The sequence below is a fragment of the Chroicocephalus ridibundus genome, chromosome 11 (genome assembly GCF_963924245.1).
Source record: "Chroicocephalus ridibundus chromosome 11, bChrRid1.1, whole genome shotgun sequence".
NCBI classification, from domain to species: Eukaryota; Metazoa; Chordata; class Aves; order Charadriiformes; family Laridae; genus Chroicocephalus; species Chroicocephalus ridibundus.
In genome coordinates, this window is record NC_086294.1 from 22,040,979 (window position 1) to 22,058,593 (window position 17,615).

A 17,615-nucleotide genomic window follows, 5' to 3' on the forward strand; every position below is an offset into this window, starting at 1 on the left:
ATCAAACAGACAAGTTCCACTACAGTTTTTGGCAATATAAATTGTAACAAAACCCTTATATAAGCTGATAGAGGATTACTTAAATCAATTAAAGCTTTTGGCTCCGTCTGCAATATTTGAACTGAATTTTGGGTTACTCATTCTATACCGTGCCAAGCTAAATTGATGCATACTCAATTTTCCCGTTTATCTAGATGAAAACGTGCGTAGTTATATCAGATAAGTCGGGAAGGGAATGAACATGAAAAGCCAATCTGCATTTAGAAGGGACATAAAGCTGCATTTAAAGGGATAAACCAGCCTTTCAAGGGGATTAGGAAGCCATTTCCTCTATGATGTGGCTATTTTATAAATGTCTCCTGTGGATCGTTCAGGCCCTGGAGCATCTGTGCCAGCCGCTGTCAGCAACGAGACACTGGACTAGGCAGGCCGATCTGGGATGCAGCTATGGATGTAGCGTGGGGCAAGAGGAGGGGGTGTGGAGCATCATCCCGTAGGGCACAGGGAATGGCCACAGGATCTCACGACTGCCTCAACCACGTCTGACAAATTTTTTTCATGACCTTCTAGGGACCAGATGGGGTCCTCTGAGGGCCTCTAGGACACCTCTTGAGTCATTCCAATGGCTTTTGAAAATAGCAATTAAAAATGTGCACTCTCAAGTGTTTATTCCTGCAGCAACACAGGATGGCACTTGATAACCTCTGCCAGCACGCAGAAGCAGAAGATGACATGCACAAGAACATGCCATAATGACATGGGAAGGCGTGCAGCAACACGAGCAAGCGGGTGAGAACCACACGTGGCGGCACAACACAGGACAAAATAAGACACCGCAGGACAACTCAGAATAGCACACAACATGCCACAACACTAGCTAGCATGCAACAGCACGAACAGCGTGGAACAACGCTTGACGCCGTGCCACAGCCTGATAGATCTACCTGGAAAGCTGATAGAAATGCCTAGGGAGCAACGAGAGATATGTAACAGCGGAAAATCCCTGGAAAGGTACGGAAAATGTCTAGAAAGCCATGGGAAATTCTTAGAAAGCTACAGGGAACTCCTGGAAAATTACGGACAATTCTTAGAAAGCAGAACTGAATTCCTAGAAAGCTGCAGAGGGACTCCAGGAAAGCAAAAAGAGAATTCCAAGGAAGTTGGCTACAAATTCCTAGAAAGCTGGAGGGAATTTCTTATGCAGTAAGGAGGAATTGCTATAAAGCAATGGAGGAATCCTAGAAAGAAACGTGCAGCTCCTGGAAAGCTGAGAAAGCTGTGAGAAATTCCTAAAGAGTGGAAGGGAACTGCTGGAAAGCAGGAGGAATTCCTATAAATAGTGTGCAATTACTAGAAAGCATCAGGGAAATTTACAGAAAAGCATTAGGGATTTCTTAAAAGCAGCTGGAAATTCCTAGGAGCAACCATAAATTCCTAGCAAGGTGAAATAAATTCTTGGAAAGCAATGGGAAGGTTTCCTAGAAAGCAATATGAAATTCCCTGAAAGCTGGGTGAAAATTCCTAGAAAGCTGGTGGGGACATTCCCAGACACCACTAGGAGAATCCTAGAAAGGCATGTGAATTCCTAAAAACATGTAGAAAAACACAAGCAAGGAAAATCCTGGCTGAGCTGTACATCCTGTAGTTCCTAAAGACCGGGGGGGGGAAGTTTTTAGGAAGTGATGCCGAGAAAAGCGCAGGAGAAAATCAGCCACTGTAAAGAGTGGGGGAAAAAGTGAACCGAGAAAGCAGACAGGATCAGAGCCCATGGCCTTCCCTAAATGTAACTTGTACCGGGAAGACATCCCTAATTTGAACTTCTCCTGTAAGAGGAGAGGACCAGTCTGGTTGCCTGTGTTGGTGGAGCACTGTGCGCTCCCTGATGTCGCTGGTCCCAGCCCTGGGCAGCTGAGCATCCCGGGAGCGGGGCCGGGGAACTTGCTGCCTTGGAAGGCCCCTGACCTTGAGACAGATTTTGACAAGCGGATGATGAAACTCAGGGAACATTTCCAGCCTGGGAAAGTACTGCCTGTTAGAGACTGACACAGCAACAACTTTTTGCAACACAAGGCAGGGAAAAAGCCAAGGGGGTCGAGGCAGGCTGCAAAGAGCGAGATGTTGCGTATGCTGCTGGGTGAAACAGTCCTGCCTGATGTGGTGGGACAGGGATGGAGCCTGGAAGGGGAAAACGGATCCAGATGAGCTAGGGTGAAAGTGGATTTGGGATTGTATCATAGTTTGGGGTAACCCAGCGAGATCACTGAGTTTTTCAAAAGTTCAAATGAAAGTTACGGCAGGAGGAGTGAAGCAGCCCTATGTTTAGACCTTGGTGTGGATTCTCGTTTGGAGTATTATTCCGGTGTTTTATTTAACTTGGTGGAACATTTCTCACTGCCATCGAGCCCAGACTGTGTGATTTGGTGAGGACTTGGACAACCAGCGTCCTGCCTCCGAGAACAATTTAACCCAGAACCTGGAGGTGAGACCTGGGGTTGGTACAGCTGCAACACCGCGACGGCAGCAGGGTTGTGTGGAGAGCTGCAGAGGGGAAAATGCTGCCGGAGACAGCAAAGCTCCAGGTCTGGGACACCTGGAGTGTTCTGGTCGTCGCTGGACCGCTGGTGGAGCCTGCCCGCCGTCGCTGGACCTGCTGTGCCCCTGCGTGCGTACCGTGGGGCTGCCCCCCTGCAGAGAGCCCTGGCTGGGTGTCCCTGGCAGAGCTGCCTGCTCCTGCAGCTCCCTGCGGCGCCGACGCGAAATGCTTCTCTTAGCCTTTGCTACGAGCAAGAAGTGATGCTCAGCGCAGTATCAGCTTCTATTTTTGTGGTAAGTACTAGTTTATCTTTAATTCCAGGAGTCTGTAGCCTGCCGATGGGAGGGCTGCGGGGCTTGGCCACACTGGATGTGCAATAATGTGGACTTAAAAATAACCCGCTGTAGTGCGAACTATTGCTCGCTTGCTCCACTAAACTTTAGCGGCAATGGTCTCTGGTAGGTACCGAGCATGGTCTTCACCGTCACATGTTCTGCACCAGAAAGCCACAAAAATCTGCTGGTATAAGTTTAACGGTTCTTCGCCATCCATCAGTCGGGGACTGGGCTGGAATTCGGGGAAGGATCCATTTTCTGCTGGCACGCAGCTCCGGAGTAGATCTGTAACACCAGTTTAGGAGGCGAGAGTGCCACCTACCAAGCCATCTGCTAAGAAAACCGTATCATCTGCAGTCTCATCCACTGTTGCTAGAACTCACTGTAGCACTCATCTGTGAAGAGTTTTGCTGCTAATATATCTATTTGTATTCTTTCTATCCATCCACTCAGAATTAATTATTTCTCAAATTAATTTCATTCTGATGAATCATGCTGTATCACTGGCTTTATTTCATTTCTGAGACACTAATTAATATGTCAAAGCCATCTTCAACATTAAAGCGCTGTCATTTTTTCTGTGACTTTTCTTTTGATTCATATATTCAACTTCAGTTTTTCTGAGGGCCTAAGATGTCTGCCCAGTGGGGAGTGAAAGAAAAAATACAAGCTACACAGTATTAAAAAAAAATTATGCATATGCAAATGAAGCATAAATTGGGAGGCAACGGCCCAGTCTGTATTTTTGTGTTGATATACTAGTTTATGTGCTATTTCGTACAGGAGGTCCTCAGCAATCAGCTGTGTAGGGCTTTTATATGCATGGATTAGAATATAAAATTCAGCAGTACGTCGAGCGTCTACATTTGTCGGGGAAATGATCAGAAATTTTGATATATTTTGTATCTGTTGGTTTAGTTTAGGTCTTAAAGAAAGGGTCTTGTTGGTTTGCCGTGGATTTCCTGGCACCATTCTGCCGTGCCGCAGGGACGAGGCAGTCGGAGGAAGCGTTTTTCTTTCCTTAGAGCTCTCCTCTCCTCTCAGCTGTAATTTATTCTCATCGTCCTCTGCAGTTTGGCTCTCTACCCACTCTGGAGGGAAGTGTTGGCAGGGCAGTAATCCCCCTCCTACCCCGTATCTGCGGCAGATGGAAATCCCAGAAAGAGAAGGGGGGAAAGTTTAGGCTTCCCTGCCGGAGCAATTTCCAGGGTGACTTAAGATCAGTAATGGCCTTCGGTTTGACGGAGTGGGTGGAGCTGAGAGAGGAAGGGTCGCCCCAAGTGTTCACTGTGGAAAACTTTTCTTTCTCTGGACCTGTGGGAGTCAGTGGGTGGAACTGGAAAAACCCCATAAAAAGTCACTGCATAAACTCTGCCCATTAAATAACACAGTTATTGGCAGCATCGTACCAAGCTTAAATTACCCATGGCTCCTGCGTGGCAGGAGGCTGGGGACTGTTTAGCTGGCAGCTTCTGCTTGGATCCCCGGCTACAGGTTCAGTATTTCTCTTTCTTTCCTGTCTTCCGCTTCTTGCCAAAAAGAGCTATTTTGTTGTAAAATTTGGGGGGCTTATGGCTGAAAGCAACCAGCTTCGCTCTGGGTTTGCACTGCAAACATAGAGGGGGATTACTGGGGAGGGAAGGAAAGGGGACGGAGCCTGAACAGGCCGTGAGCAGGAGTGGGGACGGGAGGGGAACACCCCACCTTTCCCTTCACAAACAACCAGGGGACGGTTTCCACCGCTCCTACAGCCTGTGCGTGCGGAGCCCTGCGGACGTGAGGCTGCTCTGTGAGCCTGCTGCCTGATCTGCCACGGAGCAGAAACCCTCTCTGCAGGCTCCCTCCGCGCTGGCCCAGGGGGCTCTCCCAGGGGGGCTCTGCTGGCTGGGACCGGGGCCGCGCTCCCGCAGCCGAGCATCAGTTCCTGGGACGGGAGATGCCGGAGGAGCAGCAGTGCCCGGTCCTGCCTGGTGAGCACCCTGCAGCCAGTGCAGGAGCTCCGGATCCCGGGAACCCGTAGCGCCGCCCATCAAATCCTTCCCATTTATACCCTCCTTGCATCACCCTCCGTGTCCAGTTCTACCACCGCCTGAATTAGCTGCCTTGAAAAACTACATTCAGGCTTTCGTAAATGGTGTTGCCTTTTGGGGTTTTTTCATTGTCTTCTTCCCTGACAACGTCCAGGCTTCTGCACACACTTCACCAGTGACCTGACACCCAGGGATGCTTTGTGCACCACTTGCCGTTGGAAATCGCGCACAGAAATGTGCTTTTTGAGATCAGTCCTGCTGAATCCCCCAGACTCCAAGGTCCAGCTGCAGATGGACATGCCTATAATCTACAGACCAAAACCCCCACCCACACTCAATACTGAACATTTAGGCCTCTTGTCGTCAGAGTTTGGGGACTAGAAATCATTTCTCTCACTGATCCTTTCTCCCTGCTGGTGGATCTTTATCATTCAAGAATGAGCTTGAGATCCTTGGAGATGTTTTTTTTTTTTAGCAGCAATGTAATAGTTTTTTCTGCTGCTCCTCTTTGCTCTGTGCTTTTGTAGTCACTGCTGTGGTTCTCCCTGTGGAATGCCCTACAGGATAATATCAATTTAACCACTGTGCTTCACTGGTCTTTAAGAGAGTTCACAGCTGTTGTTCAATTTCCAGGAACCCTTGATTTTTCCGAGAAGGTTAAATTGAGGCTAAAGTTATCTTGGCTTATTAGTATGACCACTTACTTAGAAACCTGACAGCTCTTTTAGACATTATTTCTGCTAACATGCCTCAGCTGATTTCACGTTTAATAAATCCCACGCATGCAGACTCAAAAAGTCATCCTGAGAGTGACGTGAGTACAGTTTGTATCCATGCATTGCAATATTATTTTGTAAATTAAGCTGCCTTTCCCCAGCTCTAGCATGTGTGCTGTTTTGTAGATTAAAGCACGTTTATCTCTGAATGGAAGATCTGGACTTTGTTCAACTCTGATTTGGTCTTCCAGGAGCTAATTACTGTTTGGATAAAGATCATTTGGATCAAGGTGCTACTCAGTATTTATATTTTTAAATCTTCATATGGACCAAACAGGATTTTCTCCAATCGCAGTCTCCTGGGAGGAGCAGGTGCCTCGCAGGGTGGTAATAGAGACACAAAAGCTTTCCTCTGCTGGGCATTGCTTTAACCCCAGCATCAGTCAGTAGTGATTGAGGAGCATTAAATAAAATTAAAGAGCTCTTTTATGTGGGCACCCAGGGAGAATTAAACAAGGTCTGTGCTTGCTTCTGAATCTCCAAGAAACACCTGCACCGTCGTCCTGTTGCTGGCAGTTTTAGGCAAGTCCCGACCTGGACGAGAGCTGATCCTTCTGGCGCCGGCTGGAGGCAGGATAGCCGGAGAGCAGCAAGAGGAAAATTCACCCTGCACTTTGCATAACTGGCTCCCGGAGTCGTGTCGATCGGCCACCCAATCCCACCACTAAATTTACCTAAATAATAAGGATTTAATGGATTTCACTTTTCTTCCTCACCTGGTATGACTATTAAGTCATGAAAGTTTTAAAAGCTTACCAATTAGCCGAAGTGACAAATGAGTACGGCAGGGCGCCCTGCTTGAAAAGCTGGTGTTGGGAACCTGCGTAGCTGCTGAAGGGGCTTTGCTCCACTAGAAGGGTCTCGGCTGAGCCAGACCTTGTCACCCCTGAGCTGCTCACGCAAGCTGAGAGACGAGACAGGAGAGGGGCTCTGACTTCTGCAACACGCCCTGAATTGCCAAGTAACGAACCACCCGGAGATTTTTAAAGGCTGCCGTAAGCAGGAAGATAAAAGGCATTTTTTTAATGTCGGATTCAAATGGAAGTTTTAAACCCTCACCCATATGAGCAGCATTAGGGTATTCCAGTGCTGAATTTGGCCTCTGCCCCAGGAAAGGCTACTCCATAGCAAAAATGAACTAAAAGACTTTGCTCGACGAGCTGATAAGCAGATGATTGAGAGCAGACTGCTCTCTTCTCTGCAACACGTACCTCAGCGTTTCTCTCCAATACGCCTCGAAGATCGTGCTGTTTGCGTACTCTGGAGCTGTGATTTCTCCTGGAATAACCCAGGATGGCTGTGGTAGCAAGCCATTCTGGAGGAGCCCCTTGAAGTTGTTAGAAATAACAGTGCTCAGTGACTTCTTACGCAGGCAACGTTCCCCTCAGCCTAGGGTTTCTACCGAAAGGCAGGAGCATGATAACTTTTTCAGAAGATAAGTATCACACAGTAAACCTCACCTGTGTTGTGCTTTAAGAACAGCAGAAAAAAGAAAAAAATCTTGAAAACAGAAAAAGAAAGCTCACAATGAGTCTCATTAGAGATCTCTATTACCGAACAGCACAGGATTCATTTTCTTGTCTATTTTCACCCTTCCCTAGGGATGAATGATGATCAAAGGACAGGATAATAAGAAGGGGGGATTGAGAACTTGCTGAGAAGCAGTTAAAAAAAAAGAGAATGAGAGGAGGAAAGGAAAACAAGTGTTTTAGCTAGTCAAGGTTAGTACAGCACTGTATCTGCTTTAACTGACATTATGAAAAATTATAGATGGCACAAAAGCAACTTCACTAATGACGAACCCTACAAAATTTATCTTGACAACTTAGTGAGCTTATTTGTTCTTCTAGGAGGTTTTTACCCCCCCGCGATGTTTTTTATCTTAATTTTCTGATTTTTTTTTTGGAGTAAGATTCCTACACAAAGGTAGCAACTCGCACCTCAGCACGTCCATCATCTTCTGTTGCCTGTTGTGGGTAAGGTAAGAAAGAAAAATCCCTTTCGTAGAAAGAAGGGGTCTGGGATGTAACCGCTCCGCTTTTGGCGCTTGCTACCGAACTTGGAAGGCTTTTTGCGAAGGAGAAAACACGGTTTGAGGAGAGCGACAGGTTTTTGCGCGCCAGGAGGGCAGTTCACTGAGCTGTTTTCTCTGCAGACACAGAGCCAGCTGCCCGAAACGCCGCACCTGCCATCAGGGGGTGCCCGCTCCGAGGCTCCGAAGTTGCTCCCCTGCTGTCCCCTCGCCCGACCGCGACCAGATCAGCCAGGACGCGGGTCCCCAGGCAGCCACACGGCCCTGGCAACCGGGGCTTTGGGGTGTCCCCCCCCGCCTACGCGCAGAGATAACGATGCCCTTCGCCTGCGTTAGGAACCCAGGCTCTAAACTTGCCCGGGGGGGGACGCGGAGCGCCCCGGCACAGCCCTGCCCCTCGGGGCTGCCTCGCTCGCCCTCGGAGGGGCTGGCGGCCGCCCCCGCGGGGCGGCGCGGAGGGGCGCGGAGCCGCGGCCGCCCAGGAGAGGGAGCCCGGCGGCCGCGGCTGCGCCGGCAGCGGCGGGGGGGCGGCGCGGAGCGCAGCGGAGGGGAGCGGAGGGGAGCGGAGCGCTGCCCCGGCCGCAGCCAGCCCCGGCCCAGCCCGCCCCCGGTGAGTACCGCCGCCCCTTCCCCGCTCTGCCGGGAGGGGGTCCCGGACAACCCCCCCCGCCCCCGTCATTCCCGAGGGTGCCCCGGGGCCGGGGAAGCGGCGGGTGGCTCGGCCTGCATCCCGCCTCCTGAGCATCGCCCAGCCCGGAGCGAGGTGCCGGGGACTTACTTTCCGCATCAATTAACTGAACTCCCCAGCGCCGAGGCGTCACGCAGCACCCCCGGCATCGGCGGAGCTCAGGACGGGGCAAAGTAATCCCGTTTGCCCTAAACTCCGGGACAGCCGCTCCGGGAACCCGGCTTTGCGTCTCCCCCCGCGGCTGCCTGGGAGGTTATTCCCCAGGAAGGCAGAAAAAGCGGGGAGAGGCTGCCCAGAAGAAGCTGCGCCCGACCGAAGATGTTAGAGGAGGTGAAGGGGGGTTGCTTTTTGCCCGCTGCGTGCCTCCATGCCTGTCTTTCCCTTCTCTTAATCCTTTAGGAAGGGGACGCCGGGCAGACAGACCTTCCCTGGAGGGGCGATGCTGCCGAGCCCTGCCCCGGGCAGAAGGAAGCTTTTGCCGCCGGGACCCCCCGGCACCGGAGATGCTCGGCCCGGGGCAGGCTGCGGGAGAGCGTGAGGAGCTGCCTCCGCCAGCGCTTTCCTGAGAAGGGGGAAAAAGCATGTTAGGAGCTGGACCCGATCCCTGGAGCGCAGCCCCGCTGAGCAGGAGGTGGGATTATTGCGGGGTGGTTATGGAGAGCTACAACCTGGCAGCGGAGCGTTGAAGCGACTTGTCCCTGCTGGAAGAGGAACCCTCTGTGGGCACCGCCAGTGTGGCCGAGGGGAGATCACTCGGGTCCTTCTCCTCCTCTCGCCTTTCTTTCTCCTTCCATTGAACAACAGAAGACGGAACTGCTACTCGGCTCTTGCCAGTGTTGGGAATACTGTGCCTTTTGCCTGGGATGATTTTCCCCGATGTGCCACTTCGACGGGATGTACAAAGTGCGACCGGGACGGATCCAGCCAAGAAAGTTTGCGGAGTGATCCGCAGGGGCCGTGGGATGGAGGTGGCTGGGGACATGCCGGCGGGGTCCGTCACACACGGTCCAACAGCGCAGACCTGCTGCTGCTCCCGTGAGAACTAACTCCTGATGGTCAAACCCTGCCGGCTCCTCTTTTTACTTCTCCCCTGCCAATTCGCACTTTCAGGGGAAAAAAACCACACACAGGCACCTGATGCAATGCAGTATTTCTGTGTTGGTTTTGTATATAAGATTTGCTATGCAATTCCAGAACTAAAAGAGGAGGAGAGACGGCCCTGCATCCCAGAGCAAACAGAGAATCAGAGGTGAAAGGTAGGAGCCAGCATTTCTTGTTTAAATAAAACTAAATAACCTGAGCTGCTTCTTACTGAAAACCTTTAAAACACACCTACTGTATGTTTATTTTCTTTGTCTCGGAAGTGTAAAACTTAAAACAGTTTGAAGCAAAGTGAAGAATTGCTCTCTGATGCTGCCCAGAAACAGAGAACTGATGCATTTTCTAACAGGAGAGTACTGAGGAGGAAGGATGGAGTGTTTAATCAGTGAGACATTTAGGAAACTAAACTAGAGAAAAAGCACCTCGTATAGTACGCTTCAGTAAATATGAAGGGCTAGTGCAACGGACGCTGGAAACACTCGATCAATAGCCTATTTAAGTGGGAATATATGCAAGCATGGAAAAGTGATTGCTTTCCTGTCCGTGGGGTGTATTTGCCGAGCGCAGCAGCAGAGCCTTCGCAGGTGAGCTTGTCTGAATTAGGCTACTTCATGCCGGGGTGGTGCAGTGTGTTTCTGAAGGGGTTGCTTAAAAAACCCCCAGTCTGGAGGGTGGGCTGTATTTGTGCATTTTCAGTTGCTGCTCGTAGAGCTTTCGGTGCTGTTCAGGATGATTCAAAGTGGGTGAAGTCCATCTGGGGGCGAAGGGACTGTAAGAAAGGACCTCTGGTCTGTTTGGTGATGAGTAATTAATGGACGTCTGATGTCTCTGATCTCTGCAAGGAAAGGAGCTGATGTCGTCATGAAAATCATGGTATGATTTTCCCTCAGGAGAAACTATGACTTGGAACGAGACCACTATGGACGGGGAAGGGTTGCTGGTGGAAAGGGACTCTTCCTTTCGGATCCTCACAGGCTGCTTCCTCTCGCTGCTGATCCTCTCCACGCTGCTGGGAAACACGCTGGTCTGTGCAGCTGTCATTAGGTTTCGCCACCTCAGGTCCAAGGTGACCAACTTCTTTGTCATCTCCTTGGCCGTGTCAGATCTCTTAGTGGCAGTTTTGGTCATGCCGTGGAAAGCTGTGGCTGAGATCGCTGGTTTCTGGCCTTTTGGTTCCTTTTGCAACATCTGGGTGGCCTTTGATATTATGTGCTCAACGGCCTCCATCTTAAATCTCTGTGTCATTAGTGTGGACAGATACTGGGCCATCTCCAGCCCATTTAGGTACGAGAGGAAAATGACCCCCAAGGCAGCCTTCATCATGATCAGCGTGGCGTGGACTTTGTCTGTGTTGATTTCCTTCATCCCCGTGCAGCTGAACTGGCACAAGGCTACAACCACAAGCTTTTTGGACCTAAATGCCAGTTTACAAGGTATAAGCATGGACAACTGTGACTCTAGCCTGAACAGGATGTATGCCATCTCCTCTTCTCTAATTAGCTTCTATATACCTGTGGCCATCATGATAGTAACTTACACGAGGATATACCGGATTGCTCAGAAGCAAATACGACGCATCTCGGCTTTGGAGAGAGCAGCAGTGCATGCCAAGAACTGCCAGAACACGAGCGGCAACAGGAGCAGCATGGACTGCCAGCAGCCGGAGAGCAACTTCAAAATGTCCTTCAAGAGGGAAACGAAGGTTTTAAAGACTTTGTCGGTGATCATGGGGGTGTTTGTGTGCTGCTGGTTGCCGTTTTTCGTATTGAACTGCATGATTCCCTTCTGCGAGCCTACCCAACCGTCCAAGGGAGCGGAAGCTTTCTGCATTAATTCCACCACCTTTGATGTTTTTGTTTGGTTTGGATGGGCTAACTCTTCCCTCAACCCCATAATTTATGCCTTCAATGCTGATTTCCGCAAGGCGTTTTCAACCCTGCTGGGATGCTATAGGCTCTGCCCTATGTCCAGCAATGCCATAGAGACTGTTAGTATTAACAATAATGGAGCAGTTGTTTTTTCGAGCCAACATGAGCCCAAAGGGTCCAGCCCCAAAGAGTCTAATCTGGTTTATCTGATTCCACACGCAATTATGTGTCCGGAAGAAGAACCTCTCAAAAAGGAAGAAGAGGGTGAACTATCTAAGACCTTGGAGAAAATGTCTCCAGCACTGTCGGGTATCTTGGATTACGAAGCTGATGTTTCTTTGGAAAAGATCAATCCCATTACACAAAATGGGCAGCATAAAACCTGAACAGTAAGGTTAACCCAGGAAGACCTAATAGTGTATATTGTAATAATCTTTTTTTTTTTTTAAAAAAAGATATACAAGATTTTTTTGGTAAGAAACTAAACTCTAGGGAGAAATACACATTTACACCAAGCCCAGAATTAATTTTCCTGGCATTCGAAGCAAATTTAACCTTTAGAACAGTAAACAGGAAAAGATACTGAAAATTGGTTAAAAAAAGGGTATTAAACTGTGCTGTTCATACTGAGGGAAATATACAAATTTAGATACAGTGCAGTTTCAAAGAAAACATTGCCTCTCTCCACTGAGAAGCCGATTTCTAGCTTAAAATGAGGCAGAAGATAAGTGTTAAGTATTTAAAGATTAATGTTTACTAGAAGTTCAAAGATTGCCGTGTCTTGTGCTAGTGGGTGTTAACAGGTCCTAATTAAAGACTGAGGGATTGTAAAGGTAGGTAGATGCCTTCTTAAAATTATTTCTGACAAATAATTGAGCCTTATAATGAGAATGGTTATTTTTAAAGCTTTGGGAGGTAATATGTTGATACTGGTTTTATTTATTTATTGTTTTAAATTGATATTTTTCATATGTTATAACAGATCTAGCTTTATTTATGTTATTTAAGATGTCTAAATAATGGGATATTTTTGGAGTGTCATAACTGCGTTTTGACCAGTCAACCAGTCAGCACTTTATTACAGGCTCTGATAGTCTGGAAAGCCGGTGAGGGGAACGGAGGAATGTTAACAAGCTCAGCAAGAAATGAAGGAATCGACAAAACCGATGCTGCGTGGAGTTTGTTTGCTTGTGGGCTTTTTTTTGTTGTTAAGTGGGATTTCTTTCAAAAGATAGGACCAGCGTTGACTGAGTTGTGAATTCTCTTCCCTTATAGAAATAAAAGAAATTGCTGCTATTTATTTTTAAAAAAAGTCTCATGTTACAAAGACTTTGCTAGAATGTCAAGTTTGTGGATCTGTAAATACCTTAAATATGACTACAACCTTAAGAAGAATCCAATTTGAGAAGAGAAGCTTCTTAGATAACAATTCTTAGTATATAATGTTTTGTATTTATGTAAGATAAACAGCTTTCTCAGACTTTTCTTATTTCAAGTCTTGGATATCTTTTCTGAACAAACACAATTGGTTATAATGGTAGTAAACATGCCAGACCTCGTTACCATCTCTATTACTGCAGTACCACCAGGATCATGCTGTCTGTCTGCTGCTCTATCACCGTCAGAATTAAAAAGTGAGGTACCTAGTGCTTTACTTTGGAAACGAGGAGGACATTACATTTTAGTAATTACCATGTCAATAGTCCATTCGATAAAGAATAGTGCCTCATTACCATTTTGGATTAAGACATTTCTAAATACGGACGGAACTGCGGCCCCCACCTCCAAAACGTCCTGTGAGCTCCAAAAAAGTTGCCAATGTTTGATTAAAAAAAAACCCTGCTACTTTTCCATTGTCCTTCCCTGCTGCTTTCCCTGTGTAATGCCAAAAGCAATCAGTGAACGTTAGCAACAGGAACATTGGGTGTTAATATTCAGCAGCAATCGAAGAAAGCTCTTTGTTTTCTGAATGGGAGAAAATACCCTTTGGAGCAACTTTTTCAAAACATATATCAAAAAAATGTGTTGTCAGGAAAAGAGAACTGAGAGGGAAAAAAAAAAAAAAGTCTAATGAACTATATACATCCTGCATCAGGTCTGTGTATTTATGTATTGTGAATGTTTTCATAATTTTATTGCCTGTATGCTGCTTTCATACATATAATAAAATTATTTTGTGAACAGAAGGTCAAATAAAGCAATCTACATTGCATTTATTAAATACACGCTGGGTGTTGGCAGTTTTATCGATTGTGTTAAAGGCAAGGACAGTTCCTCTTTTTCCATTTGCCCTTATTTGGGATCACACACGTGAGGCAGGTGGGAATTTTTATTAGAAGCAGGAGAAAGTCCTCTCTCCCGAGAGACCTCTGAGCCCTTGCTCTAAACTAGGATTTGAAAGCAGTAAACACAGTTTGGAAATGACCAGAGTCTGCTTTAATGTGACTAGTTAAAATGTGTAAAGCTCGACCTACCAGTGACTCTTATTTCAATAATTTTTTTTGCCTTGATGTAACAGAGTAGTGAACTTGGTTTATGGTGTGCTTTTATTGTGGCTTTTTTTTTTTCTTCTTTTTTCCCCAAGCTGTGCAGTACTTTCCAAGGCCTGTGTCTGTTTTGTGGAACAAACCGAACCATTTCAGAAGTGAGGTGATGGGTGCAGCTGAGGTGCAGCAGTGTCCCTCTATTTGCGGCCGCCCTCTCCTTTATTTTGCCTCTCTCAGAAGATTCATTTTGAAATGAAGAAGCAAACCAACACACAAACGTGGTCACTTCTGCCTCGAGCATTACCGGCATGACCCATTTGGCAGCTGGGATCTGCGGTGATGCCCAGTTCCCCCCTCGTTCGTGCTGACCCCCCTTGGCCAGGGGATGCAGCAGGGCTGGGGGCAGGCAGGGGGTCCTGTCTGCCTCCAGGCTCTTTTAGCTCCTTACGTAAAATTTCCTTCCATGGTGCTGATTCCTGTTTTTTTTATTATTTTTTTTTGGTACCGTTGAGGATTTATTTTGCTCCTTAAAAAGCGCACAGGCCAAAGATGAAGTTCTGTCGTTGCTTAGTCAAATACATTTGCCTGCAAGGGCTTTTATTCTCAAAACTCCCAGCAGTTTGATACAACAGCAAAATACAAAATACAATTTAAGGAGATGACGTGAAGCAAGAGGCTGTACTTTTTGTACTAGTTTGTATGGTGATGATTTGTGTTCTGAAACAAGTGGCTGGTCTAGTGTGACCAAGAGCTGCCCCCAGACCTCCCTGCTCGCAGCTGGACACGGGTTTCGGAGGGTCTGCGGGGGTCAGTGGGGAAATGCTCCCTGCTATCGCTGCTAGCTGCTTCCCTTGGCGTGACAGGCTGAAGGCAGGGCAGGGGAGACAACTGCATGAGTTGATTTTACTGTTTTCTCACTCCTTCTGTTTAAACTGATTTTTGCTTCTGCCTCCTTCACCTTACGTACATTTTAGAATACCATGAATTCGCCTTGATCCTCCCTTACTGACGTCCCGCATTTACCCCTTCATTTTCCAGCCTTCCCAATGTGCGTTTCTTTACCTGCCCTCTCTTCCTTTCCTCCTACCGGTGCCAGAGCCGTTCTGTCACCCCGTTTGGCTTCATTGGCCCCAATAATCATAGAATCACAGAATCACAGAATGGTTGGGGTTGGAAGGGACCTTAAAGATGGTCTCATTCCAACCCCCCTGCCCTGGGCAGGGACACCTCCCACCAGACCAGGCTGCTCAAGGCCTCGTCCAGCCTGGCCTTGAACCCCTCCAGGGATGGGGCAGCCACAGCTTCCCTGTTTGCTTGGGAGAAAAATCCAACTTAAAATCTTATCCCCCAGCACGGCCCAGAGTCCCCTTCCCACGGCCTGCGCCCAGAAACGCCTCTTACCTGTTGCAGAGCCGGAGAGCAGCGTCAGGGGTGAGTGGAGGGGACGGCAGCGCCTACCTGCTAACTGCTGCTCTGTTTATGTGCTCGATTAATTGCTCGGAAGCGGTGTTACCTGTCCTGCGCCTGCTCGAGACCGAGCGTTCTGCTGAAACTGCCGGTCACAGCAATGTCAGGGCGCACCCCCGGGGCTGGGGACGGGCCCGAGCCGGGCTGAGAGCGGGGAGGCGGCCGGTGAGGCCTGGCCGTGGTGGCCCCCGCCGGTCACCTGCCAGGAGCTTACAGCTGGGTGCCAGCAGCCTCTCTGCTCTCCTGGAGGGCGAGAGCAGCAGCAGGTTGTTGGTAATAAACGTCACGTTTGAGGTAACAGCCGCTCTGGGTGAAACACTTCCCCGGGAGCAGTTTCTGGCCGTGTGTTGCGGAGGCAGAGGTGCCCCAGGACACCAGAGTGCCACTGCTCCCACCAGGATGGCCACCTTCTCAGCCCCATGAGGCAGCAGGTGGCTCTCGTGCCACCTCCTTGTCCCCAAAAAGCAGTATTTTCTGCTGCAGAGCGACCCTTATTGTGCACCTTCCCAGTGGGCCTGGCTGGACCGCGCTGGACGAGGCCTTGAGCAGCCTGGGCTGGTGGGAGGTGTCCCTGCCCAGGGCAGGGGCGTTGGAACGAGATTTTTAAGGTCCCTTCCAACCCCAACCATTCTGTGATTCTGTGATTCTATGAAATAACCCGTGTAACCTTTTTTTTTGGTGTTGCTTCCTTGTGACCGAAGGTATTTTTCTATTTGTGGATGGAATAGGTTAATAATTCACCTGATGGCCTTGATGAAGGAGCTGTTTGCAACGAGTCAACCATAATCGCCAGATTAAATCTGAATACATTTCTGCCTTCCCTTGGCAAGCATTTTATGCTGATTTGGGTTTCTAACTCAACAAAGCATACAAAAGATAGAGGATGAATCAGTAAATGCCTTTGCTAATGTACAGTTTTAATAACACAGTTATTAGGAGCCAGTCCTGGATTTTTTCAAATCAATAGTTTTCAGAAGCACCCAAATCTGATTGAAATCTCAAAGAAGTGCTTTGATTAGTATCTTGAGAGACAGATTATTCCAGTAAATATTTGAGGCTTTTTGATGTAATGATAGTAGAATGTGTTCCTCGTGGTAGCACTTACGTGGCCGACGCAATGAATGTAACTTAAAGACTAAGGAAAACCACGGTATCTGTTTCTTAACTTTTAAAAGATTGAAACATGTAACATGAAATGTTCTTGCACTGCTCTTTGCAGTAGGGACGGGCTGAACCGAGCGTGGGTCTCCGGCCACGAGCCTCGGGTGGGGTGGGTGCTGATCCCCTCTTTGACGTGGGTCTGGGCTGCCCGGCTGCCACGTCCCGACCTGCGGGCGGCTGCTGGGCTTTGCACCGCGGTCCTCCTTCCCCACCCCGGGTCTCAGCCCCAGGGTTGCTCTTGTGAAGACCAGCCTTCCCAGGCAGATCTGCCCTCCCCAGCCAGGCACAGCTCTTCCCAAAGTACTGCTGGAAGCATCTGTCTACATACGCAGTTTTGGGGCTCCATGTGTCAATGGGGTATGCGATGCCTATTTTCATGTTGGTTGTCTGTACAGTCATGGTCGGAATGAAATGGTACTTTTCTGCCACGGTTGTTTTTATTCTATTTCTAGGAAAAAAGCCTCTGGGCCATGATGCAGGAGAAGACTGCTGGGCCCTCCTGTGCTGCTGGCCGTTCCTTTTCTATTTAGATTGCGTTTCCCTTTTGGTCCCGCCAGGCTGTTCCTCCCCCTTTCCAGGAGGGACGTTCCCCTGGATTCTTTGGTGAAGGAGCTTCCCCAGAGCCCGGCGCGTGGGCAGAGGTGGATGGTGCTGGCAGGGCTGCAGTGCAAATCCCACTACGAGTCACGCGGAGCAGCAACACCAGGCCTGGGCTCCAGGTTACACACAGGGATAACAGGGTTGGCATCAACAGCACCGCTCGTTTCTGTCCCTCCAAAATGGGATGGCAACATGGGGATCAGAGAGATACCCTGGGCCTCACTCATCATCGTCCCATGGACCTGGTGAGACAGATGATTTGACTCAAAAAGAAATGAAATTTGTAATAATGCATGTGGTGGGGGATTTGTAGAACTAACTTATACTTTGCTTTGCTCCAGATAACTCACTCATTTGTTTTTCTCGGATCTCCTGTATTTGTTATGCCAGTAGCTCCCCTTTAAATCAGTTGAACTTTTTCCTGTTCGAGTAGCTCCCACCCAACAGATCTATTTGTGGGATATTTGTGGGAATTAATGTGGGATATAATGTGGGAAATTAAAAAAAAAAAAAGAAAAAAAAAAGAAAAAAAAAGTGT

The 17,615-nt window shown here is 48.4% G+C and overlaps 2 protein-coding genes across 11 annotated transcripts in view; one reads left to right on the plus strand and one right to left on the minus strand.

Annotated features, from left to right (window-relative positions):
- SFXN1 (sideroflexin 1) overlaps positions 1-15,546 on the minus strand; it is a 50,694-nt gene extending 35,148 nt beyond the window's left edge. The window contains exon 1 of one of the 2 annotated variants that reach the window (XM_063348749.1): positions 15,251-15,546. The gene's annotated coding sequence lies outside the window, so the exon portion shown is untranslated. The remainder of the gene's footprint in view (positions 1-15,250) is intronic. The other variant, XM_063348746.1, reaches the window with a different exon arrangement.
- On the plus strand, positions 1,286-15,233 carry DRD1 (dopamine receptor D1). Of its 9 annotated transcripts, none has more exons than XM_063348736.1 (2): positions 1,286-2,826; positions 8,794-15,232. In XM_063348736.1, exon 2 carries the CDS (start codon positions 10,394-10,396, stop codon positions 11,747-11,749), a length of 1,356 nt encoding a protein of 451 aa, XP_063204806.1. In that variant the 5' UTR covers positions 1,286-2,826; positions 8,794-10,393; the 3' UTR covers positions 11,750-15,232. The 9 variants fall into 9 exon arrangements, with proteins under 9 accessions (XP_063204806.1, XP_063204807.1, XP_063204805.1 ...); XM_063348737.1 differs by lacking the exon at positions 1,286-2,826 and adding an exon at positions 4,412-7,655; XM_063348735.1 differs by lacking the exon at positions 1,286-2,826 and adding an exon at positions 7,683-8,316.
- Positions 15,547-17,615: the final 2,069 nt, after the last annotated feature.

Bases quoted from the DNA above. Each gene is read 5' to 3' on its own strand.
- DRD1 (XM_063348736.1), top strand. From the start codon at position 10,394: ATGACTTGGAACGAGACCACTATGGACGGGGAAGGGTTGCTGGTGGAA.